General features: G+C 42.0%; 1 protein-coding gene across 1 annotated transcript in view; it reads right to left on the bottom strand.

Moving 5' to 3' along the window:
- Positions 1 to 2,235: 2,235 nt before the first annotated feature.
- Positions 2,236 to 27,857, bottom strand: part of KCNK2 (potassium two pore domain channel subfamily K member 2) — a 129,228-nt gene continuing 103,606 nt past the window's right edge. Inside the window, exon 7 of the mRNA XM_073335286.2 lies at positions 2,236 to 4,396. Coding sequence (XP_073191387.1) covers positions 4,079 to 4,396 — 318 coding nt within the window. The 3' untranslated portion in view covers positions 2,236 to 4,078. The remainder of the gene's footprint in view (positions 4,397 to 27,857) is intronic.

The following is a 27,857-nucleotide window of genomic DNA, read 5'->3' on the forward strand; positions in this document are numbered from 1 at the left end:
GTTACAGACAGCCCCCCAACCTGAAGCAAATACTCACCAGGAACTACACACCACACCACAGAAACACTAACCCAGGAATCAATCCCTGTAACAAACCCTGTTGCCTTCTCTGTCCCCGTATCCACTCTAGCAACACCATCATAGGACCCAACCACATCAGCCACACCATCAGGGGCTCATTCACCTGCACATTTACTAATGTGATATATGCCATCATGTGCCAGCAATGTGCCTCTGCCATGTACATTGGCCAAACCAGACAGTCTCTGCATAAAAGGACAAATGGACACAAATCAGACATCAGGAATGGTAACATACAAAAGCCAGTAGGAGAACACTTCAGTCTTCCTGGACACTCAATAACAGATTTAAAAGTAGCCATTCTTCAACAAAATAACTTCAAAAACAGACTTCAAAGAGAAACTGCAGAGCTACAATTCATTTGCAAACTTAACACCATCAATTTGGGCTTGAATAGGGACTGGCTGGCCCACTACAAAAGCAATTTTCCCTCTCTTGGTATTGACACCGCCTCATCAATTATTGGGAGTGGACCACATCCACCCTGACTGAATTGGCCTTCAACATTCGTTCTCCACTTGTAAGGTAACTCCCTTCTCTTCATGTGCCAATATATATTTATGCCTGTATCTGTAATTTTCACTCCATGCATCTGAAGAAGTGGGGTTTTTTACCCACGAAAGCTAATGCCCAAAGAAATCGGTTAGTCTTTAAGGTGCCACTGGACTCCTTGTTGTTTTTGTACATTTACACAATGGATCGAACAATGGATAAAGGCCATGAGATAAGGGGGACCCATTCCACTCCTGAAATGATATCAAAGGAATGTCTGTGAATAGCATGATAACTTTAATTTCTTGATCACCTTTGGTTTATTTTATTACATAAAGATTAAAGATTGCTGACTCAGTGTTGCTAGTTTTAGAGCCAAATTCAGCTCTGTGTTACTTCATTGACTTCAGTAGGGTTTCACAAGTGTAAATCAGGGCTCAGTTTGGCACTTATTTTGTCCTGATGAATTTAAGTGTTAGATGATATACAAAAGAGTATATCAGTAGGTACAGTATATTCCAAGGGAAGGGACTTATACAGTATATATTGTGACAAAGTTTCTCCTCTGCCTTGGTGGGTTCTGCGCTTTCTGGCTGATTTGCTCACCTTAGAGATTCACGGCAGCCCTCAGTTTGCCATTTACTCAGCTAACCTCATCACTGGCCAGCATGGGGGAAATGGAGAACAATCTCTGCAGTCTCTGTTGTCCCACCTAGTGGGTCGGGGACAGGCCAGATCCCTTTCCAAGTTAGACCTTCCCTTCTGGTGTGTCTCACAGACCAGGTCAACTCCTCCTGTGTCAGATAGGGAGTTGGGGCGGGGGGGAACCTCTACACTGGGTTCCAGCCCAGGGCCCTGTGGATAGCAGCTGTCTAAAACGTCTCCTGTATCAGCTGCCTGACAGCTACAACTCCCTGGGTTACTTGCCCATGGCCTCCCCCGAGCACCTTATTTATCCTCGCCGCAGGATCTTCCTCCTGAAGCCTGATAACGCTTGTACTCCTCGGTCCTCCAGCACCACACCTTCTCACTCCCTGCTCCTTGTGCATGCCCCACTAACTGATGGGAGGTCCTTTTTAAACCAGGTGTCCTGATTAGCCTGCTTGCCATAATTGATTCTAGTAAGTTCTTAATTGGCTTCAGGTGTCTTAATTAGCTTGCCTGTCTTAATTGATTCTAGCAGGTTCCTGATTGCTCTAGGGCAGCCCCTGCTCTGGTCACTCAGGGAACGGAAAACTATTCATCCAGTGGCCAGTACATTTGCGTTCTACCAGACTCCTGCCCCCAACTGGTCTGGGTCTGTCACAATATATACATTATATTCCAAGACTTATATTTTCTAATTGAAAAGTATATTAGAATCGAAATTCAGTCCTGCCAAATTCCTTTTAAAAATGGCCACAAAACAAAATTTAAAGGTGTAGCAACCCGAAGAACATTACTGTTTAATATTTAGAAAAAATGTTTTGATTGTTGGAGTCAAGTTCTTCTTTTCATTGTTAAACCATCTTAAATTCAAGCAGGCTGCAAACGAGTATAAAGACTGTAACCTTTGAGCCCTCAAACAGCTGGTGTCTCAAGTGATTTCTCAGCATTCTGGTGGGACAGCAGCAAGCAGGAGACTCAGAAAAGCTTATTTTAAGTAAAAACTTTATTTTTCATTACAATTCACAGTTTATACATGGCAAGAAGAGCTTCTCACCACGTGGACATTCAGAACACTGTGCTGGGAGAGGCAGGGGTCTTTTTCTTTTAAAAGAGCATGGCCTGGTACTAATTCATGGAACTTTCCTTAATTTAAAAGCTTACTCTCTGTAAATGTTAATTGACTGATATTTACACTGATAGCATTGATTAATCAGAGAACAAGATTAAGCATCCAGAACATTAACATTCATATTTTGTATGTTATCTAATGGTCAGAAATGCTACAAATTTGTCATTTTCATCATGGCCAATCAACAAAGTCTAATTTTTCTTTAATTTGCACAGAGCCTAAATTATTCCCTTAGGGCTTGTTATATTCATTTTATGTACAGCCAGCTTACAATAGACTAAAATATGAAAAAATTTTAAAAAGACAAAATTATCCATTCCTTGTTTTTATCCTGCATTCCTTCTGAGTCTCACACACAACTATAAACAAAACAACAGATATAGAATTAAAGTCAATGCTTTTCTTTAAAACCAATACAGAAACCCCATGGATTGGCTTCAGATCTGCATATCATCAGCCTGTCCTATCTGAACAATCATTGGCATTCAGATTGTGCTATTTATCAGCTTTCCTTCATGTCTGTATTTGTATTCAGAGAAGTCTGTATTTTATATGTAGAAAGTCACAGTGATACCAGTTTCAATTGCATTCCCACATCAGTCATAGTTCCGGTGTAGGCAACCAATGTACAGTGTGACATTCAGGAAAGCACTCCAATAGGATCCAGTAGGAGCCTGGTGTGACTTGGCTTAAATAAAAAGTTTAAAATTCTTTTCAGAGAGTAACTTTCTGGCAGCAGATTTATGATTATTAGAAATTGCTGTGGTATTTTTCTGTAATGTTTTAATGAGTATGGTTATTAGAATGCACCAATTAAAAACATTTCCACATTGTATTAACTTCTACTTCCTCTTGTGATCTAGCAAATAATTTAATTACACATAACTGGAGATTTTTGGTAATCTGACACATGGGATAACATTGCTAAACAATTCTTGAAAAATAAAACCCAAAATGGATCCATAAATTCTACAGGTCTGGTTCTAATATAGTGTGAGCTTGCATCACCTGGATGAGAGTAAAATAAATATTTTCAGGGGACATTTTTGCAACTCTTGTAACTGCCGTGCCTTTAAAGCTAGATTTAGGAGTGTCCTTTGATGTCTGTTGATTTTTGGCATCCATTCTCAATGCTGGTATCTTCACTAAAGACACCTTTAAAACATCATCATTTCAGGCAAGATGAAAGCTCAAATGAAATACATTACTCATGCAAAAAACAAACAAACAAACACAAACCATGTAAGAGTTATAGAGGTTCTGTTTCTTCAAAAGATAAGGCACTGACAAAAATTTCTTAGGTAAAAGGCTGCATAAGAATTTCTTGCCATTTACAAATGTGTTGTAGTCCATAAATGGTCCATTCCTAGGCTCAGTAAGGTAGACCCTGAAAATGTAAGGACTGATCCCTCAAAGCTACATTGTTAACATAAACAAATATAATTCATTATTTAGGCCATATGGCACATTAGGAGAAATGAACAACAGTCTGAGCACAAAAAGGCATTGGACGTTGCTTGCTCCAGCATCTATCAACAACAGAAATTCCATTCATCTTGTGTCTGAAGAGATATGATGGTGACACTGAATCCCTATCGTGGTGGTTTCTGTTGAACTCATGCACATGTATAAAATGTTACTAGCATCAATCATGGATAGGAAAAAAAAAGAAGTATATGGCTAGTTTAAGCCAAAAGCTTCTCCAAGGATCGGCATCCAAAGTCAGCACTACTTAATGTTTTCAATCACAGCAATATCTTCCGCTGCACAGTGAGGAGTCAAACCATTCATATAAATGCTGTCTGTCTTTGTTAGAGCAGGCAAGATGTCCTTCTCGCTGCAGAGGTGGTTGACTGACAGGGTTCTCTTGCAAGGGGTCAGATCTTGACTGTGGTTGACAGCGAGCTCTGCAGAGAGCTTCCTTTTGATGGAGGTAGCCCGTTGAAACTTGTCATAAATCTCCACACTTAGACGCCTGCGGGTTTCTTTGAACTCTGCCGTGACATTGGCTGTCCATTCGGCAGCGTGAGCTCTGAACTCTCCCACCTGCAACACACACAATGAAAGAGAAGGGGAGAGAAACACAACATGACTAGACACTTCAAGGATGGTTTATATTCAGGACCCCAGAATGAATAGAGAACAAAACTGTTGCCCATTGGCACAACTCTTTTTTGGTTCAGGTTTACCTTTTGTTAAAAAAAAAGCCTAGTTTCATAGAGTTATATTCTTTCGTCCAAAAGGAAGACATATTAATACAACAAGAGCTAAGAATGACATTAAACACAACAACAACAAAAATCTATACAATGAAAAATGTACAAGCTGATTTATATGGAATCAATAAGGGGAAGTTTCCTTTAAAAATGAGGTCCTGACAGTTGAGAACAACCCAGCTGGCCGGGGGGGTGTTGAATTCCCAGAAATCCAGACTGTGTTATGTATTGTTACCAGGGGAGATGTACAGGGTTATTTATGGACACACTTACTGTCTGCGTAAAGATCTCTGTGAAGCTTGCCACAGGATTTTCTAAATATAGATGGAAAGGGCTTTTTAAAGAAAAATGGCAGCTGCTTGTATTCTATTTTTAGCGCATGTTCAAAACAAGGATTAATGTAAGTGACAGTTTTAGTCAAGTCAGCAATATGCTTTACTTTTTCTTTCCATTTCAACTAAGTCTGTTATTTCAAATAGAGAAAGGAATAGGATTACAATGTGGGACTCGAGGGCTGTCACTAATTATCCTGAAATGAAACCATGTCCACTAGTCAGAGAGCAGAGATGTTGTGGAGTCTCACAGCTCTATGATTCTATTGCCATTATGAAAATCCCTCCATTCTGATTGGCTACGGGAGGTGTTCTGATTTGCATAATGACTGCTATTTCTCAATTAGGAAATATGCAGATCCCTGCACTATGACTGGTTCCTGCTCTCAGCACTCCAAATGCATTTGCCAGGAACCAACACAGGGGCTTATCCACTCTCAGTGAAGACAGCAGTCTTTCAACCATGTTTCTCCTCAACTTTACACTCCGCTTAGCTTTCAGTATCAGCAGGCCTGAAGAACATGTGTGCGCACACACATGCATATGGGTGTGGGCAGGGGGTAGGGAGAGTCCAAAATTACCCTTTACCTCCCAGTGCCCAAAATGTTCAGCCTTTTGACCACTTGAAATAGGAAAGGCACTCTTTTTTGGAGAGGGGGTAAATGGAGCAAAGAAAAAGATAAGAGGATGGAGAGAAGTAAGGGAGATGGAAAGTGGGGGTGGTGAAAAAGGAGAGAAAAGCTTTTAAATATACTGTTACAAAACTTATTTTTTTTAAGGGAGCTGTGTGGGGGTTAGGGTTTCTTGCTAAGTAGCAAAGGCCTGGGAGGTGCTGAGGTGTAGCAATGGGAGGAAATGGATAAGAGGAGGGAGAAAATGTTTTCATATAAGTACGTGGAGGGGGATTCCTCTAAATTTGGCAATAACCTTACACTGCGCTGATATGAACCTCAGCCTCTGACTTTATTTAACATTAACACACTGGCCTTTAACTGTACTTAGCCCAGGATACAGTTATTACACCAAGCAGAGAAAACCCTCCATTTACCATTTAAAATAAATGAAGAGGACTCCTTGGAATGATTAGGTTGTTTTTCAGGGTTTTGTGTTTTTTGTTTTTTCAATTAAACTCAGGAACAGATATTTTTGGAGGTTTTTTTTCCCTTAAGTCTCCACTTTTCAGACTGTTTTAATGGTAAGTTAGGCTCAGAAAGGAGATGGTAGAGTAGACTAATGTAAATCCAAAGCATAGCACATTAAAAGAATTAAACCACTTAAACAAATTACTCTAATTTGTAGTGCGGAGTCCCAGAATTTCAATCACTGGCAAACAAGCAGTGACAAGGTGAGCACATATTTGTTCACAAAAATCAAATGAAAATAAAGTCAGAGAAACAAGAGGCTTTGCCTTTAAAATGATTATGTACATTAGCTCTGGAAGGTGGCTACAGGGCTATGTATATTTTGCAGTGCCGCTGGAAACAGAAACACAATGGTGGTAAAAGTTATCAGCTCACGGAGGAATGATAAGGGGGTGTTTAATCCAGCTTTTCTTCTCATTGCACAAACAAAAAAGCCCCCAGATCCAAAGGTCATGTTATTAAATCTGTACATCATTCAACTTCAATAGAATTACACCAAAAATGAATGGGGCCTAATATGTATATTTTTAAAACAAGGATTCTTTTCAGTTTTGCATAGCAGTTTACGCTAGCTGAATAATTAATCAGTATTCAAGCCGGGCTAAAAGTAACACTGACATATGTACTTCAGATTTTAGAACAATAAAGCTTGTGATACCTACAGATTTTATCTGTGCCAGTATTTTTCTTAATTGTAAACAAGTAATGAAAAAAAACCCACCAGAACAATGAGCTAGATCCTCCCCTACATTAGGGCAGCTTTCCCCTACTGAACTGGTGTAAAGCTATCCTAAGAACGGCTTTCCCAACGACTAGAAGATCCCCTTGAGAAGGGGAATCCTTAGATGGCACAGAAAAAGCGTATGGGTTGTGTTATGATAATTGGCTCTACAAAGTTACCCTAAGATCCATTGTAAAAAGTATGTGAAAGTTCATAAGATGTTACAATAACCACAAATAATAGGTCAGTTGTTTACAACGATGAATGTTACAATAGATGCAAGAAAACCACACAGAGAAACGATTAGTCCAATCCAAATGGCCTACTGATATAAATCAAGGACTGTGGTGAGATTATACTTGGTAAACAAGACAATGTGGGAACAAAGTTACCTGTGCCAAATTTGTCCTTACAGAAATGGATTTAATTGGTGGACAAAACAATGAGGATATATGCCAACAGCTTTAATCCTTTTGGGACAGTTCATCCCCTAATGTGCCAGCATTCAACACCTCTCAACTCTTCTAAAGGACTCACTTCCTGAGAGGAAGGCTGGCTGGCCTTGCTCGCCTTGCTCTTGTTTAAGGAACTTTGTCTTCCCATTTAAGAGCTGAAAGTCATTATATTATCTTGACATCCAGTCTGCAGCGAACAGCAGAGACGATAACAGAGGGAGTTTGCCTGGGATCTGTCTGAGAGGAGGTATGCTAAGGGCTGCATTAGGGAGGCTGTGTTGGTGAGTATCTGAGTGTCTGTTGTGGGGACAGTTTGACTGTGTGCTTGACTGGTTGTTTGAAAAGTGTGAATTGGGAGTGCTTTGTTCCAGGTGAGCCTTGAGTGGGCCTGACTGTTATAAAAAGCCAGTCAGCTGAGTGGCGAACAGCAGAGAGGCTAACAGAGGGAGTTTGCCTGGGAGTTCGCCCGGGGAGAGCCCACTTAGGCTTACATCTTGCTGGCTTCTCCAATCAGTTTCTACAACTCCTGAGGAAGCTCGTAGAAGGAAGGTAATATGGATGGGGAGCGTTCAGCTGTTGTGACCTGCACTGGATGTGCCATGTTAGTCTTTCTTCCACAGGACAGAAGCGACTTTGTCTGTACAAAGTGCAAGCTGGTCTCCATATTGGAAGAGAAGGTTCAAGGTCTGGAGAAACAAATATTGACCCTGCGTTGCATAACACAAAATCTTCAGTTTCTCAACAGACATCAGGATATGGTTCTACAGGCACAATGTTCTGAAGATTCAGAACAGGCTGTGCAGCGGGGACAGGAGGACAGTGAAGAAATTTGGCAGCATGTGACCTCCAGAAGAAGAAAGGGGAGCGTCCAGGTACCAGCAGCACAGATACAGGTAAGCAACCATTTTCGTGTTCTCTCCACAGGTACTAATGCGGAGAGTGGACTAGATAATACATCTGAGGGAAGGGAACAGAAGGAGACTCCGCCGATTGGAAGGCATGAAATGCACTGTCCTAGGGATGGCGGTTCCACGACCACCACTCTGAAGAGGAGGAGGCAGGTGGTGGTGGTCGGGGACTCTCTCCTCAGCGGGACTGAGTCATCTTCCGCCCCGACCGGGAAAACCAAGAAGTCTGCTGCTTGCCAGAAGCTAGGATTCATGATGTGACGGAGAGACTGCCGAGACTCATCAAGCCCTCGGATCGCTACCCCTTCCTTCTCCTCCATGTGGGCACCAATGATACTGCCAAGAATGATCTTGAGCGGATCACTGCAGACTATGTGGCTCTGGGAAGAAGGATAAAGGAGTTTGAGGCACAAGTGGTGTTTTCATCCATCCTCCCCGTAGAAGGAAAAGGCCTGGGTAGAGACCGTCGAATCGTGGAAGTCAACGAATGGCTATGCAGGTAGTGTCGGAGAGAAGGCTTTGGATTCTTTGACCATGGGATGGTGTTCCAAGAAGGAGGAGTGCTAGGCAGAGATGAGCGCCACCTAACGAAGAGAGGGAAGAGCATCTTCGGAAGCAGGCTGGCTAACCTAGTGAGGAGGGCTTTAAACTAGGTTCACCGGGGGAAGGAGACAAAAGCCCTGAGGTAAGTGGGAACGTGGGATATTGGGAGGAAGCATGAGCAGGAGAACGTGAAAGGGGAGGGCTCCTGCCTCATACTAAGAAAGCAGGACAAACAGCAAGTTATCTCAAGTGCCTATACACAAATGCAAGAAGCCTGGGAAACAAGCAGGGAGAACTGGAAGTCCTGGCACAGTCAAGGAATTATGATGTGATTGGAATAACAGAGACTTGGTGGGATAACTCACATGACTGGAGTACTGTCATGGATGGATATAAACAGTTCAGAAAGGACAGGCAGGGCAGAAAAGGTGGGGGAGTTGCATTGTATGTAAGAGAGCAGTATGACTGCTCAGAGCTCCGGTATGAAACTGCAGAAAAACCTGAGTGTCTCTGGATTAAGTTTAGAAGTGTGAGCAACAAGGGTGATGTCGTGGTGGGAGTCTGCTATAGACCACCGGATCATGGGGATGCGGTGGACGAGGCTTTCTTCCGGCAGCTAACAGAAGTTACTAGATCACAGGCTCTGGTTCTTATGGGAGATTTCAATCACCCTGATATCTGCTGGGAGAGCAATACAGCGGTGCACAGACAATCCAGGAAGTTTTTGGAAAGTGTAGGGGACAATTTCCTGGTGCAAGTGCTGGAGGAACCAACTAGGGGCAGAGTTCTTCTTGACATGCTGCTCACAAACAGGGAAGAATTAGTAGGGGAAGCAAAAGTGGATGAGAATCTGGGAGGCAGTGACCATGAGATGGTAGAGTTCAGGATCCTGACACAAGGAAGAAAGGAGAGCAGCAGAATACGGACCCTCGACTTCAGAAAAGCAGACTTTGACAACCTTAGGGAACTGATGGGCAGGAGCCCTTGGGAGAATAACATGAGGGGGAAAGGAGTCCAGGAGAGCTGGCTATACTTTAAAGAATCTTTATGGAGGTTACAGGGACAAACCATCCCGATGTGTAGAAAGAATAGTAAATATGGCAGGCGACCAGCTTGGCTTAACAGTGAATCCTTGCTGATCTTCAACACAAAAAAGAAGCTTACAAGAAGTGGAAGATTGGACAAATGACCAGGGAAGAGTATAAAAATATTGCTCAGGCATGCAGGAGTGAAATCAGGAAGGCCAAATCACACTTGGAGTTGCATCTAGCAAGAGATGTTAAGAGTAACAAGAAGGGTTTCTTCAGGTATGTTAGCAACAAGAAGAAAGTCAAGGGAAGTTTGGGCCCCTTACTGAATGAGGGAGGCAACCTAGTGACAGAGGATGTAGAAAAAGCTAATGTACTCAATGCTTTTTTTGCCTCTGTCTTCAAGAACAAGGTCAGCTCCCAGACTCCTGCACTGGGCAGCACAGCATGGGGAGGAGGTGACCAGCCCTCTGTGGAGAAAGAAGTGGTTCGGGACTGTTTAGAAAAGCTGGACGTGCACAAGTCCATGGGGCCGGATGTGCTGCATCCGAGAGTGCTAAAGGAGTTGGCGGATGTGATTGCAGAGCCATTGGCCATTATCTTTGAAAACTCATGGCGATCGGGGGAGGTCCCGGATGACTGGAAAAAGGCTAATGTAGTGCCAATCTTTAAAAAAGGGAAGGAAGAGGATCCTGGGAACTACAAGCCAGTCAGCCTCACCTCAGTCCCTGGAAAAATCATGGAGCAGGTCCTCAAGGAATCAATTCTGAAGCACTTACATGAGAGGAAAGTGATCAGGAACAGTCAGCATGGATTCACCAAGGGAAAGTCATGCCTGACTAATCTAATTGCCTTCTATGATGAGATAACTGGCTCTGTGGATGAGGGGAAAGCAGTGGACGTGTTATTCCTTGACTTTAGCAAAGCTTTTGACATAGTCTCCCACAGTATTCTTGCCAGCAAGTTAAAGAAGTATGGGCTGGATGAATGGACGATAAGGTGGATAGAAAGCTGGCTAGATTGTCGGGCTCAACGGGTAGTGATCAATGGCTCCATGTCTAGTTGGCAGCCGGTATCAAGTGGAGTGCCCCCAGGGTTGGTCCTCGGGCCAGTTTTGTTCAATATCTTCATTAATGATCTGGAGGATGGTGTGGATTGCACCCTTAGGAAGTTTGCAGATGACACTAAACTGGGAGGAGGGGTAGATACACTGGAGTGTAGGGATAGGATACAGAGGGCCCTAGACAAATTAGAGGATTGGGCCAAAAGAAATCTGATGAGGTTCAACAAGGACAAGTGCAGAGTCCTGCTCTTAGGATGGAAGAATCCCAGGCACCGCTACAGACTAGGGACCGAATGGCTCCGCAGTAGTTCTGCAGAAAAGGACCTAGGTGTTACAGTGGACGAGAAGCTGGATATGAGTCAACAGTGTGCCCTTGTTGCCAAGAAGGCCAATGGCATTTTGGGCTGTATAAGTAGGGGCATTGCCAGCAGATCGAGGGACGTGATCATTCCCCTCTATTCGACATTGGTGAGGCCGCATCTGGAGTACTGTGTCCAGTTTTGGGCCCCACACTACAAGAAGGATGTGGAAAAACTGGAAAACGTCCAGCGGAGGGCAACAAAAATGATTAGGGGACTGGAACACATGACTTATGAGGAGAGGCTGAGGGAACTGGGATTGTTTAGTCTGCGGAAGAGAAGAATGAGGGGGGATTTGATAGCTGCTTTCAACTACCTGAAAGGGGGTTCCAAAGAGGATGCATCTAGACTGTTCTCAGTGGTAGCAGAAGACAGAACGAGGAATAATGGTCTCAAGTTGCAGTGGGGGAGGTTTAGGTTGGATATTAGGAAAAACTTTTTCACTAGGAGGGTTGTGAAACACTGGAATGCGTTACTTAGGGAGGTGGTGGAATCTCCTTCCTTAGAAGTTTTTTAAGGTCAGGCTTGACAATGCCCTGCTGGGATGATTTAGTTGGGAATTGGTCCTGCTTTGAGCAGGGGGTTGGACTACATGACCTCCTGAGGTCCCTTCCAACCCTGATATTCTATGATTCTATGATTCTTCAGCCCACCAGTTGGGATATCTAATTGCCAGCACCACAAAGGTACCTAAGATCCTGTATTGTATTCCCTTCCCTTGTGTTATTTCCTGCCCACTGTTTCTTTCCTTCTATCCTATCTCACTAATGTGGGTTTTCATCAAATCCCAAAGTCCAAATCCAAACTATGCTGCATTCATCTAAACCTGCCTTGTCTAAGGAGAAAGGATCCAAACAGATGATAGCCCTGACTAAATCATAACTAACCGGAGTCCAAGCAGCAGGTGTTGTGGTCAATGTGCTAGCCAAAGCATTCACTCATAACTAACCAGAGGTGCAGCATTCCAAAAACATCAACAAAAGCCATATTTCACCTATCTTTTCTACCCTGTCTCTCCTCCACCTTGTGTCTGTCTGTTTGTTAAGAACAGGGTAAGTGAAGGCCCTTCACATCAGGGCTGAGAGTAAAATTAACCTTTTCCTTTTCATCAAAGAAAGGCTGTTCTGAAAATAAGAGACTCTGATACTTTAACTCCAAAACGAGAGGAGACTTTGATAAGGTCTGAAGTTTGTTTTGTATAATCACTTAACCACAGTTTCAATATAAATCTTGTTTTACTTTCTTCTTCTTTGTCTGGGAGTGTGAGAGTTTAATCCGTAAATATTCAATTTGAATTAATGCTTTTGGGTGTTTGCCAAGTAACTAAGTAAAACCAAGGCCTCTGTTTAAAATTCACCCCAAAGCTATCTATCACTGTTTAATGTTGACCAGTGATGAGTTTATAAACACCTTGAACTCTTTAGGCCTTTGAGATCAATATCCATACAACAATTCCCATGCTATCCCCACATCTTTGCACCTTCTCAGCTGTGTGAGTACTTCTCGGCTATAGCTAAGGATCTAGCCCAGATATTTCACTTTGAGACACATTGCTGACAAGTCACATTTCAAGGGATGTTGTCAAGATTGGTACATTTAAATTTAGACCTGCTGAACTAGCTTTGTTTTGATTACCATCCCTCTGCTCTGTCAGCCTGCTCCATTCCTATGCCCAGGCAAGCTACTGAAAGCCACAAGCATTCTGAACTGACCTACCCACCACCCTTTTAACCTCACTCTTATTTTTCTTCTATTGGCAGCTTCAGCTCTCTTCTCCCCACCCCCATGCTTTCCTCACAAATAACCAACTGGCTGTGCTGCTAGCACAACTAATTATTGGCAGTCCCGAAGACATGCTTTGTATTCACTAATAATGGCCACTCAGCGACATGCAGAGGACCATGCTATCTTCATAACACTTGGCCACTTGCTGTATTTTAACTGTTAGGCACATTAATTATTCAATGGGATTTTAAAAGTCTAGTTATTAGGTTATCTAATAATTAAATTCTAATAAAATCTCCTTTTGGGGGGCTAGGTGGTGTAATTGGTGAGGCTCTCCATAAATATCCCTTTGGAGACTTGGATTCAACTCCTGATTTAGATAATAAAAGACATGAATGTTGTGGTCTTATCATCTGCTCATGTTTCAAAACTATCACACACAGTTTGCCATAAATCAATTCTTATAAAATAAGAGAAAGAAGGATTGAAATGCAATGGTGCTGCACGGGGAAGCTGGAATAACCACTGCACAGGGAAGCTGGAATAAGTGCTGCATGTCCTATGTCTGGCCCAAATTGCTGCTTTCAGCCCCTAACTTTTGTGGGCCCTGGAATGCACTTAAAGAAAATTTTTACCCTTTCAGAAAACAACATCTTTTACCATGTAACATTTATGGACTCGAGCTCAAGGGGTTATTGAAAGAGTAATGTGCAATTTCTAAAATTGCCAGAGCACATAAGCAACCTGCTCTTGTAATTTAATTCCTCCTCTGTTCATAATGACATTTCAATGAATGTTCAGGTTCTCTCAGTCCCCAAGGTATGACATTTCCTCATACTGCATTCAATTTTAGCTAAATTTGGGGTCTGGTAGCCACTTCATATCTGATGCTAAGTGATTGAAATGCCAGTTGTCTGCTGTTCAAAACCAAAAATATCTGCACATAAATTTCTACAGCAAGAACTGTTTACTTTTTCTTCAAGTCCCCTTGCCTCACAAAAATAGATTACTCTGCAGACTCCATAGGAGACATGTCTGCTTTTTTAATCAAATAGTTCTGAACCATATGATACACTGATGAAGACTGCTAATCACTAACATGGAGTGCAAGGATTGGAATACGCACAATATTTCTTAAGTGCTGGTGAAAGGTATCGGAATGACAGCCCAAGACTCATCCACATAACAGATAGTACAAGTGCCAGCAGCCCAATATCTTCTTGCCAATAGAAACCTATGCTAGAACACCATCATTAAATGTGAGCAGTTCCAAGTCCAACCCCAAGTGTTTCTCTTTTTCTACAGAGGCAATCAAAAATAGATTTGGGAGGAGTTAAACATCCTCATTCATCTCAGTGGAGTATTAACTCTAGAGCATTATGATGGCAATTTAAATGTCAACGACTAACTAACTTTTCTGATAGTTTTAAAGAAAAAAATATCCAGCTATCTTGTGACTGTGGCTAAGTCCTGAATTTGTGCACAGAGTATCTCTAACCCCAGATCAGGCATTCAGGTTATAGGTAGTTGCAACTTTTCTTTTAACCTCTCTGATCTGTATAAGCAATGTGCACTCATTTAGAATTTACAATTTATACTTAATGTGGTAATTTACGTATTCAGTATTACTTAATTCGCTTTTAATAGGAATTTTCAAACACTGCTTGTTTGCTTTGGGCTCTCCTGATCATGGACCTTTATGCTATTATGTTTCCTGACCCAACAGACACCACAGTCCCACAAGTCTTCCCATAGCAACTTCAAATGTAGCATCAGATTCTTCCAGAAATATGGTAATGCACTTATCATGGAACAGGAAAGAGCTCACTATCCTGAATAATGGAATTCATATTGAACCAGATATGCTTCTCTTGAAGAAAGACCATCAATCTGCCTAAAGTGAAAATATCAATCTCAATTGGTTATAACATAATGTGGAATATTCTCTAACTTACAAATCTCTGACACATTTATCAAATAATATAAAACAGTTAGCCACCATTTTAGTGTGACACACCTAAAATACATGAACTTCCCTGTTCAGTAACGAAACAGACCTTTGCACAGACCTTTTGCTGATGCTACTATTAGACAGGCAAGCAGGATTTGGCAGGACTAGGGAAAGTCCCCAACAGCATTAGAGTGGGCTAGTGGTTAGATTAAGGAAGTCAAACCCATTACCAAGAAGCCATGAAGATAAATGGAAGTGCCCTGAAATGGCTTGAGTCATTACAAGCAGCCATCCCTGCACCTCCTGAGTCCTTTCATTTGGAGTGCCACAAGGCTTAGTCCTCAACACCATCCTAATCAATTTCTACACAGAACTGTTGGGGAGATGGTGAGAGAGCATGGGCTACAATACATCAGTACCCCGTATGTCAAATGTAATCAGCACCCTCTTCCAGCTTTCTCAATGCTTATCTAAGATCAGCACCTCGATGAAGTTTCATATAGCCTACGGCCAGAAGGGAGCATCTGGCTTTTTAACACAGGCAAGACTGAGATGATGCTACTGGGACGGAAAGCACTTTGAATAGGGTGACCAGAGAACAAGTGTGCAAAATCGGGACGGGGGTGGGAGGTAATAGGCTTCTATATAAGAAAAAGCCTCAAATATCGGGACTGTCCCTATAAAATCGGGACATCTGGTCACTCTAACTTTGAAGGACTTGTGTCTCTATAATTTCCCCTGCTATGTGGGACCTTTACCCTCAGATCCTCAGGTTTGTCTGCAGCCTTGTGATCCTTTGGGACTCCTCATTGCAATAGGTGCCCAAACAACCACAACAAATCACAATCAACAAAAATTCCTGCTTCCATCCAGCAATACTGAGTCCCATTCTATTAGACAGCGATCTGACCACAGCAAGGCATGCATTCATGACTTCCAAGCTTGATTCAGTCGTACTAGGAATGAAACTAAACACAATAAGAAAGCTCTAGTTGGTACAAAGCACATTAACCGATCTTCTTAGTGACACAGATTACTGTGAGCACATCACCCAGGTGTTCTGTTCTTGCCTCTTGCAGAGAGTTAAATTCAAAACCTCCTTCCTGATATTAATAGCCCTTTATCAAACTGATCCTAAGCACCTGAAAGGTTGCCTCTCCTTCTGCAACTATGACTTCCAATAACAGTTCCTATGTCCCACTGGAACTATGAAATTGTTAAAAAAATAGCCCAGGAGTTGCGAGAGACTTTGGAACTCCCAACCAGAAGAGGCAAGAATGACTATGGACCTTTCCACTTTCAGAAATAAATGCAAAACTCATCCTTTGACATAGCTTTCCCACTACAGGTTCATTCTCTCTCTCTCTCTCTCACACACACACACAACCCCTATAATCTTAGCAAGCAATTTACTTCTATTTACAGGGAAGGAAGGGAGATATCACTATTTCTAATTAAGATGCACTCAACTACTGTGATAATGGATGCTATATAAGGAGATAGATAAGTCCTGTGTATCACAGGAGAGGAAAAAGGAAATTTTATAGTAAGTATTTCTATTTACTTTGTTTGTTTTTCCTTGACAGCTGTACTTTTACATTATTTTCTTTGGCTTGTGCATTTTAATCATTTTCCTAAAGCTACTTTAAGCCAAAAATAGGAATTAAATAACAATTTGGTGGGCTGGGGCTGGAGATATCCCCCTATTAATTCTGTAGAGAAATATGTGAAGCCTGGTTTACAGATATTCTTAAAGCACATGCTCCCAAGTCTGTAATGTCTGACAATTACCACTAATACATTCCTCCCAAGCATTGCAATTTCATTTTTCCCTGAGGTGAACTCTTCTTCAAAATAAAACTTTGAATTAATCTCTCTTGGACACAGTAGTCTGAGTCAAAACTAGAAAGAGTATGAAAGTGTCACATTGTCCTCGCAAAAGAGGAGAGTACATCATGTTTTGTCTTTGGAGAAACTCTTATGCAATATTCTCAGAAACTGTACAGTTCAGCTCTTTTTTTTAAATGTAATTCATATAGATAGGAAACAAGGCAACAGGGCAATTGTTGGGTGGGTTGATACATGGCATGAGCAGCAGAGCTGGCCTATTTCCTCCCCTACAGCTCTTCTGGCCTGTGGGCATTACTGCACTGAACTAACTTAGTGCACAGCAACAACCTTAGCCACATACAGAAGTTACTACTGCCCCTCTGTTACAAAGAGGGGTCCTCTTCAAGGCTCACGCTGCTGAAAGGCTCTTTGGGCTTCCTGGCTCTCTCTTCCATCTTTCTCACTATCTGTCCTCCTATCTCTCCTCAATACCACTACCCCACCAAAGTAGCTTCTTCTAGACTTCTGTCTGTCATTCCCCACAACGATGGGGGAATTATTACTAATTATTACTATATATTACTATTGTATTATGATAGTGCCTAGCAATCCCAGCCTCCCAGCCAAGGATCAGGGCACCATTGTGCTAGATGCTGTACAGAGATGTAATGCAACCAGGGACAATTCCTGCCCCAGTAAGTTCATAATCTACAGTTCAAATAGTATGCAACAGGAGGCTAAAGCAAAATGATGCTATAAGAAAATGAACAGAATTGAGGAGAAAGATAGAAGTCATCAACTAGGTCAATCTAGCTGGGAGTGATTTGTATGCATTACAGCAAAGGAAAGTATTAAGGAGAGATTTGAAAGTGGAGTGGCTCTACAGATCTTCAAATCCCTTCCAGTCTCCTAACCACCCTCTACCCACTCCTTGTCATACACTGGATGTTTGCTGCTGATTTATATAAAATGCTTCATGTAAAAGAGGAGACTCTGACATCTATTTTTCCGTACTTCCATTGACGTATAGATTTGTGACTACCCATTGTAATGCTTCAGAATATGTCAATTTGTAATATTCAGGAAGGTTGGTTTTTGACGGTAAAACAAACCTGACCATGTAAAGCCATATGCACAGGTTGTCACTGGCTCAATATCTACAGGGGGCTGAATGTTTGGAGATGCAGGTTTTAGAACAGGGGTAGTCAATAGGCAGACCTTTGGCCAAATCCAGACCACTAGATGCTTTTGAATGGACCCTGAAATCTTTTTATTTACTTATTATCATTATTGTTATTGCAGTGTGAAAAATGTTTCTCTGGAGTCTGGACATTGACTTTATCTTGACCAAAAAATTTGGACCTTGATAAAAAATAAGACTGCCCCTGTTCTAGAATCAAATTTTCAAGAAAATTATGAAGGCACTGTCCCCCTCCCATAGGACAGTGAGAGACGGGAAATACTCCAGAGAGATTTATTTTGGCTGGACTGGGCTTCTGTTTGGACATTCAATAATTTCTTTGCTCCCAATAGTATTCAGCAACCATGCAGCACTTTACATTTTCATAGCACCATATAAGCTTTAACTAATTGATGCTCAAGTGCTACTTGTTGAAAATTTTAGTGCATGCCCAAGTAACAGTTTTAAAGATGTGGCTCACTTCCTTCTTTTTGATGGAAACAATTTCCTTCTTTCTCAGACAACGCACAACCACAATGATGATGATACCTACGAATGTTTATAAAAAATAAAGCCAGCTTCAATTACCTACAACATTATGCCAGGGAAGAGAACGATCAAAAGTGAGCCAATGTATTAAGGGGACACAAGGATCATGTAACTGAGTAGTGGATAATAGAGAGTTCAGTTTATTGTGCAAGCATTTCTCACAGAAGATTCCCAATATTACATTATCAGTGGCTAAATCTTAACTTTTAATGTCAAGATTTACTTGATTCTTTGACCCTTTGAGTTATAGTCATCTCTGGTTTAATTCCATTGACATGGAGTGGAATTATACCAGGAATTGATTTGGCCCATAACTTTGGGACTTAAAATCCTAAAAACTGGAAAGTGCTTTATTTTTAAAAATAGAGTATGGATACTATTGGGGAAAGATATCAAAAGGGTATTCAAGAGACATGGTCATATCTTTTACTGGCTCATGAATAAAGTACATGCATTTAACACCTTTCATTTGGAAGGCTCCCCAGGCACTTGATAGCCATGCAATGCCAATTTGCCAGAGAAGGCGGGCACCTCCCAGAGCATGTATGGCAGTTAGGCACACAGCAGGTTGCCCAACAATAGCGGAAAGCGATTTGGAAAGCTAAGGATCCCTTTTCTCATTAAAAGATGTCACAGGAGCTTCAGGAGCCACACAGAATACTAAAAAGGGGTACTAAAGTTTCACTCCAAAAGTACTAGACTCCGTTTATTGACATTGGAAGGCTGAAGGACTAAATCAATCCTACTGGAATTTGAACCCGTGGTTACAGAGAGTTATTCTCAACTCTGTCACAAAACCGTGGCTAACTTCAAGTTTCTTATGTGCTCATTAGCATGACTTTGCAACTGAAAAAGCACACTGAGCTTATGAGTCAATTATTGTCTCTCCCCTATGGGATTTAAGTTAACACACTAGCCTTCCACTTCTGGAGACCTGGGTTTCACTATGCTCCTAGCCATATTCTAAAAATGTTTGCTGTTTGCGGCTGCTACGGGGTGACAATTTCCACAGAACTGCCAAGGAACACAGATTCTTCTGGTGAGTGACCTTAAGCTCGGGAGCTAGAACTTTGCACAAATATTCAAAGTAATTTCTGCTGACTCATGCTGGAAGGTAGATACAGCTAACTCCAAGCAGGATAATAGAAGAGATTTGAGTGTCTCTCTGAGGCAGAAGGAACACAGAGCTGGGATTGAGAGAAAACCCTAAAAACAGCCTACTTGGGTGAGAAAGATCATCCATGGCTTTTTCCTTAAATTATCAATAAAGTCAAACAAACTCCAGATAAGCAGTAAACCTGGACTATATATGCTGTGTGCATACTCTCTTCAGAACAGGGTGGGAACAACAGCTGATTACAAATACCTATATGCTGAGAAGCTGAAAAAAAATAATTTCCAGGAGCTATCTAGCAGTAGAATAGTTCAATGTCTAAAAATAATCCTTATGTGCTTACTCATATTTAACTTTCTGAAAAAGAACTTAAGGGATAAAAGAATACAGTAACAGGGAGTGGTTGCGTGTTTGAAACAGAAAGAGGCACGTTATATATTAAGTAACATTCCAGAAGAGGGCAGCTATTGATTGAACATGACTTCTTCATTTCCACAATAAAGGGAAACACTAGCTAAGAAGAGGCACATGAGCACAGGACAACTATTAAATGATTAATATTTATTTATTTTTATTTTTAAAAACTAAAAGGGTAATCACTGAGAGATCTCATATGAAAGAGATCTGTTCTTTGGCGATGAAGGTCACAAGTAGAGCTGGCTGGAATGTTCCAACTATTTGTTTTTTTATGCATTTAGTGAAAAAAAGATTTGACAACACCAAAACAATTTGTGAATTCGGACTGATTTCACAAATGTGTTTTGGTTGAGAACAACTTTAAAAAAATCATTAGACTCAAAACAAAACATTTTTGACTTTTCTATTTGCCAAAAATTTAGGCCTGAAACAAGTTTTTTTTTTTTTTAATTCCCAGCAAACTGAAATGTCCATTATTTGCACAGGTTCAAATCCTGACCCCTCGCAGGTGGTAGAGGCCAATGGTTAGGCACTGTGGCGTGTGCTTACTACACTAATCATAACTAAGGCTCTGTGTTTATCATGGATTCCGTGACTTTCTGTGACCTCTGTGACTTCTGAAGCAGCCCGGAGCAGCTGGCCTGGGAGCCACCTGAGCAGCTCAGGCTGCCCCTGGGCCAGTTGCACTGGCTACTGCTGGGGCAGTCTCAGGCCCCCCTGCACCCCAGCACAGAAGTTTGGGGGGGACCTCAAGATTGGGGTGTGGGGCAGTGCTTACCTGGGGGGTGGCTCCCCAGAAGGGAGCTCCCCTCTCTCAGCTCCTAACTCCACATGCTGCCTCCGCCCACAGGCACCGCCCCCACAGCTCCCATTGGCTGCGGTTCCCAGCCAATGGGAGCTGCAGAACCAGGGCTTGGGGCAGAGCGGCGGCAGTACATGGAGCAAGTAGCTGGGGTCCCCACTTCTCAGGAGCTGTGAAGGGAACCTGCCCCAGCCCTGCCAACCCTCCACCCCTGGTCCCCAAGCAGCCACGGTGTCCCCTGGGCCACAACTCCCTCCCCCGAGTACCTGTGGTGTTTCCCTGGCCACGCCCCTCTAGTACCCCAGCCCCCCCCCATGAACACCTGAGGTGCTTCCATGGACCACGCCCCCTCTTAGCTGCTTCCTGCACCTGTGCTCCCCCAGCACCCACCACACCCCCTGGGCTGTTCCCCCAGCACCCGTGGCACCCCCAGGGCCACCCCATACAAGTTTTAGTCAGGGCTATATAGTAAAAGTCTTGGACGTGAATTTCTGTTTACTGCTAGTGACCTGTCCATGACTTTTACTAAAAATACCCTTGACTAAAATGTAGCCACAGTCATAACTACCTTGCTGTTACCTTGTGGTCTCCCCTTCTGTTTGCTGTATAAACCAGCAGTCTTGCTTTATATTTAGAAACAATAAGTGAAGCAGGGACAGTCTTTTCATTATACAGATATACAGCACTTAGCACAATGAGGTCCTCATAGTTGATTGGGGCCTCTAGGCACTACCACAATACAAATATTAAACAACAATATCATCACCACCACAACAAAAACACCTCAGGCCTGATTCTGGTTCCTGGCTCTGGCTCTTTTGTGCTCCAGCATTTCTAGGGGATGGAGAGAGCTGGTCCATACCACTCACCTTTTCCTTCCCCTTACCCAGATTGAGGGGGCCATTCCTGCATAGGCCATGAGCACGAGATGGCCAGAGACAGTGCTCTCCAATGATCACTGATGTCTAGGGGACTGCTCTAGTCAGCATAAGTTAGAGTAGCTCTTAGGCTGCTCTAAGGTATGCTGGGACCTGGTTTGGCCTCTGGTCAGGATGAGGAAGAAAAGAGTGGAAAAATAGCTTAGAATCAACTTGCCATCTATTCCAGGTCATGCACAAGGCACAACTCAGTTGTTCTAGGGCTCAGTAGACTATGAGCCCGAGGAGTGTCCCTGAACTAGATGAACAGACTTCTTCATAGAATATCAGGGTTGGAAGGGACTTCATGAGGTCATCTAGCCCAACCCCCTGCTCAAAGCAGGACCAATCCCCAATTTTTGGCTCAGATCCCTAAATGGCCCCCTCAAAGATTGAACTCACAACCCTGGGTTTAGCAGGCCAATGCTCAAACCACTGAGCTATCCCTCCCCCCATCTTCATGTTATGTGCACTTCATTGCATTTCGTAGCTATGTTCTCTTTGTGACAGGTGCTCAGTACAGGAGCAATGTATGGTGGACTGCACTGAGCATTTCATAATTAAAACTAGAATCTACAGCACTATAACCCACAATCGGGAAATATTGTTTTGAGAAGGGGGAAAAGGCCAAATTCCACTCAGAATCAATTCTGCCAGATCGCCACTAATGGTTAATGATACCAATACTCCTGCTCACTTAGCTAATTGCCACTCTTTTTTGAATCTCTCATTAATAAAAATCTCTTTTCCACTGATCCTGTTAGCACTGTCTGACCTATTTGGTATATGGAGATGGTCACTATCATCCAGTATGAAAATTACTACTTCAGGGACATATGCAAAAGAGACAAAATATCCATTCTAATCATTAAAAAAAATTCCATTGCAAATTTTTTTCCAGGATATGAAATTTATCAGCTAAGTGGAGTAGATTTAGAAAGTTTTCAAAGTGCATGGCACCATAGAGCAATAGCCATCCAGTTAATACTTTTCATTCATAACAGCACACAAAATGTATGAGAGGGGAACTGTATCTCAAATAGATTTTTTTAAAATGCAGTTGTTGGATTAGTACATCTGAGCAAAGGCATCTGGATATATTTTCTGCCAGAACCATTTATGAGTTTAACAGTGCTTTGGGCCTCTCTAACATCTGATTCAAATATAAACGCCTAGAAACTATTGCCTTTCTGAATGCAGCACTTCTCTATAAAACACACCTCACCCAATATCCTGGATTGACTGAACAGACTCTTGGATGTGCCAGCTACAGTGAAGCACACTCCTACTCAAGATGCAAAAGCATTCGACAAAGGCTCTCATTCTTTCACAAAATAATACTAGAATTCATAACTATAAAGAGATAAGGGATTTATTAACTAAAAGTGACCTGTTTTCCCCTTTTCCTCTCATAATAATCCATTCCTCATTCTAAAAGAAGAACATGTTATCAAAAGCTGTGCACTTCCCAATTGTTACTTACATTTTGAGAGAGAAATTCAAGCTGGGCTAAAGTCATCACTGGTGTAACTGCACTGACTCGAACATTTACAGTAGCAATGAATTTGTCCCATTATACAGCACTGTGCAATTGGAAAATATTTAGGAGTCATTCAGCAAAGACTACTTCTGCATCACCTTTCAGTTTTTTCATGGGTCTCCTAAAATTTAAATATTTGACATCTATGTCATAATATCATCATCCATTTGTATTCCAGTGGTGTCCAGAGGCCCCAGATGAGATTAGGCCGCAGAGCGCTAGATGCTTTACATACACATAGTAATAGACATCACAGTGCAAATGTACAAAAGGTAGAATCTCCTATTTTTTGAGTGTTTGACTTTGCAACCTTTTCTTATAGTTTTTTGTTCATTATATCTTTTCACACACGGAAGTTAATGCAAGATTCCTCACTATAGTACATTTTCTACTCATACCTAGTCCAGTTATACCATTACTGAAGTATAGGGTCTCTCACCACTCCCTAGAGAAGTTTACTCCACAGACTAATTATCCTTGTAATTAGGAAATCTTCTCTGATATTCAGCTTAAATTTACCCCTTTGTTCACCTTTCACTCCAACTTATTTTTGCAGAGCTGTCCAGTTCTGTCCAGTTCCATTTGTGAAACTTTATGCAAATTATTTGCAAAGATATGAATTAGCTCACTGCATAATTTACATATTTTCAAGTAGTTTGTATATGACCATAACCTTCAATTTACCTAAAGATGCACAAAAGGTAGGCAGTTAGATGATGAAGGAAGCCTTGGGAATAGGTGGGTGTTGGGTAGGGCTGTCTGAGGGGAGGAAGCCAGGGCATGTGGGTTTATGAGGCTGTTTGGGTGAAAGATGAGGGTGGATGGGGGCTACCAGAGGGTCTGGGTGGAAGAAGCTGGAGAAAACTGGGAAGTAGCTAAGGGAAGTTGTGTTTCTGGGGGTGTCTAGGCAGAAAACTGGTAAGGGGGGTTGAGTGAATCTAGGCATAGCTAAAGGAAGGTGGATTTGTGGGGGTGTCCGGGTGAAGCAGGGAGAAGATGGAGGAGAAATGAGTTTGTGGTGTTGTCCAGTGAGATAGCTGGCTGACTAGCAATTGGCTGAGTGGTAGCTAGGTAACCAAGGATGTAGCTGAGTAGAATGGGAATAAACTGGGGGCTAACACAATGCCCAGAGGGAAGACGGGGGCAGCAGGATGGAGTTGCTGAGGGTTGGGCAGATGGGAATGTCTGGGGAGGAAGCTGGGCTGGTTCACCCGTGGGTAGTACGGCCTCCCCCCACCCGCATCCCTGCCACTACAGCCTCCATGTTCTCCTGCTATCAACGCTGTCACTAGCCTGCTCCACACCAGCTCCTCAGATGCAGCAGGGGAAGCAACAATATAGAAGCTATTTAGGCCACTGTGGTGCCTGCTCAGCTGGCATCGCTGGCGTGGGGAGGGGGAGGGGGGGCTCACAATTGCAACCCATTTCTGCAGACCAACAGAATGCGAGACATTCAGTCTGGGCTGCAGGAATACATGAGTGGTGGCCTGCATGAGTGTCGTGACCCTTGGCAAGGCTGCACGAGATATAACCATTAAAGGAAGATAATCTGCTTCATTAACAAACACTGGATATGCCCTAGATTTCATTAAATTCATAAGTTTAAAGGCCAGAAGGGACCATTATGATCATCTAATCTGAGTTTCTGCACAATACAGGCCATAGAATTTCACCTGCATTGAGCCTATAACTTCTGGCTGAGCTTAGGGTGACCAGGTGTCCTGATTTTATAGGAACAGTCCTGATTTTGGAGGCTCTTATATAGGCACCTATTCTTCCCGCCCCCCCATCCCGATTTTTTACACTTTCTGTCTGGTCACCCTAGCATAGCTACAGGTTTATACTTTAGAAAGACATCCAATCTTGATTTAAAGAATGCCAGTGATACAGAATCTACCATAGCTCCAGACAAGTTGTTCCAATGCTTAACTACCCTCACTCCTAAAAATGTGTGCCTTATTTCTAGTCTGAATTGGTCTAGTTTCAGTTTCCAGCCATTGTACTTTAGGCTAGCAGACACACATGTAACAAAGTGCTCTCTGCTATCCTCTCCCCTTGTGGGTACTTACAGACTGTTTTCAAGTCACCTCGTAACTTTATCTGGAATAAGCAGAATAGATCGACTTTTTTACATCTCCAACTCTAAAGCATATTTTACAAACCTGAAATAAGTTCTGTAACTCTTTTCTGAACCCTTCTTAATTTTTCTACATCTCCTTTGAAGTGTGGAGCACAGAACTGGATGGGACTGGAAGCAGTATTTCAGTCATGGTCTCACTAATGTTGTCTGTAAAGATACCATTTCCTTTTTCCTACTCGGTCTTCTTCTGTTTACAGTGATGGATTGCGTTAGCCCTGTCTACCACAGCGCTGCACTGGGAGCTCAAGTTCAGCTGGTTATTGACCACAACTGCTAAGTATATTTCAGATTCACTACTTTCCAGAAACAGTCCTATATCATGTGAGTGAGACCTACACTTTTTGTTCTTAGATGTATGATCTTTTATTTGACTTTATTAAAACACACATTCATATGAGCCCAGCTTACCCAGTATCCATTTGTAGAACTGACCTGACTTTATATATATGTTTACCATTTCACCAATTGTTTTGGTCATCTGCAAACTTTACCATCAATTATTTTATATTTTCTTGCAGATAATTGAAAATGCTGCATAACAGGTGATATTTCCTTGAAAAGAGTCCCAGCCTTTCCATTATTTTGAAAGAAACAAATATAGAGTAATACACCACTTAAGATCAAAATTTATTTTTTGTCCTTGTAACATACTACATACTTATGTAAATATACTCCCAGTGACAAATTGCTTTTATTCATAGATTCCAAGGCTAGAAAGGACAACTGTGATCATCTAGCCTGATCTCCTTGATAATACAGGTCATAGAACTTCCCCCAAAATTCCTAGAGCATATCTATTAGAAAAACATCCAAACTTGATTTAGAATTTGTCAGAGATGGAGAATTCCAATAGTTAATTACCCTCACTGTCGAAAATGTATGCCTTATTTCCAGTCTGAATTTGTCTAGCTTCAAGTTCCAACTATCAGATCTCATTAAATCTTTGTCTGCTGGACTGAAAAGCCCATTATTAAATGTTTGCTCCCCATGTAGATATTAAGACAGTAATCAAGTCACCTCTTAACCTTCTCTTTGTTAAGCTAAATAAATTGAGCTTTTTGACTCTATTACTATAAGGCATGTTTTCCAGCCCCTTAATTATTCTTGTGGCTCTTCTCAGAACCCTCTCCAGTTTATCAACATCCTTCTTGAATTGTGGGCACCAGAACTGAACACAATATTCCAGGAGCAGTCACAGCACTGCCTAATGCAGAGATAAAATAACCACTCTACTCCTATTCAAGATTCCGGTTTATGCATCCCAGGATCACAATAGCTCCGTTGGCTGCAGCATCACATTGGGAGCTCATGTTCAGCTGATTATGCACCAAAACACCCAAATCTTTTTAGAGTCACTTTTTCCCAGGATAGAGTCCCCCATTCTGTAAGGATGGCCTACATTCTTTGTTCCTAGATGCATACATTTACAGTTAGCCACAGTAAAATGCATATTATTTGCTTGCGCCGTTTACCAAGCAGTTCAGATCTCTCTGGATCAGGCTACCTGTGCTCTTCATTATTTACCACTCTCCCACTTTTTGTCATCTGTAAAATTGATCAGCAATGATTTTATGTTTCCCTCCAAAAAAATGTTAAATGGCATAGAGCCAAGAACCGATCCCTGCAGGACCTTACCAGAAACATACATGCCTGATGACGATTTCTAGCTTACAATTTGGAGACCTATCAGATAGCCAATTTTTAATCCATTTAATGTGTACCATGTTAATTTTATAATCAAAATGTCATGTGGTACCAAGTTAAATGCCTTACAGAAGCCAAAGTATATGACATCAATGTTATTACCTTTATCAACCAAACCTGTAAGCTCATCAACAAACAATATTGTTAATTTGACAGGATATATTTTTCATAAATCCATGTTGATTTGCATTAATTACATTCATAGAAGATTAGGGTTGGAAGAGACCTCAGGAGGTCATCTAGTCCAACCCCCAATTTTTGCCCCAGATCCCTAAATGGCACCCTCAAGGATTGAACTCACAACCCTGGATTTAGCAGGCCAATGCTCAAACCACTGAGCTATCCCTCCCCCCAGTAAGCTAGGCCTTAAAAACCTCTAAGGATGGAGATTCCATCACCTTCCTAGGTAACCCATTCCAGTGCTTCACCACCCTCCTAGTGAAATAGTGTTTCCTAATATCCAACTAGACCTCTCCCACTGCAACTTGAGACCATTGCTCCTTGTTCTGTCATCTGCCACCACTGAGAACAGTCTAGCTCCATCCTCTTTGGGACCCCCCTTCAGGTAGTTGAAGGCTGCTATCAAATCCCCCCTCACTCTTTGCTTCTGCAGACTAAATAAGCCCATTTCCCTCAGCCTCCCCTCATCAGTCATGAGGACATTAACCTCCTTTAATTCCGTATTAGTTGAGCCATGTTTCAGCATCTTGTAACTTTTAACATTTATTATAGATGGAGCTAGACATGTTTGATGATACAGTAGTCTTTCTGGCATGGCGTCTACGCTGGGAAGTAGACTTACATGACAAATTGTCAATTTTATCCATCAGACAGCAGATGGACTTGATGATTCACAAGCTACTCTAAAATC

The sequence above is a fragment of the Lepidochelys kempii genome, chromosome 3, assembly GCF_965140285.1.
Source record: "Lepidochelys kempii isolate rLepKem1 chromosome 3, rLepKem1.hap1, whole genome shotgun sequence".
Taxonomy (NCBI): Eukaryota; Metazoa; Chordata; order Testudines; family Cheloniidae; genus Lepidochelys; species Lepidochelys kempii.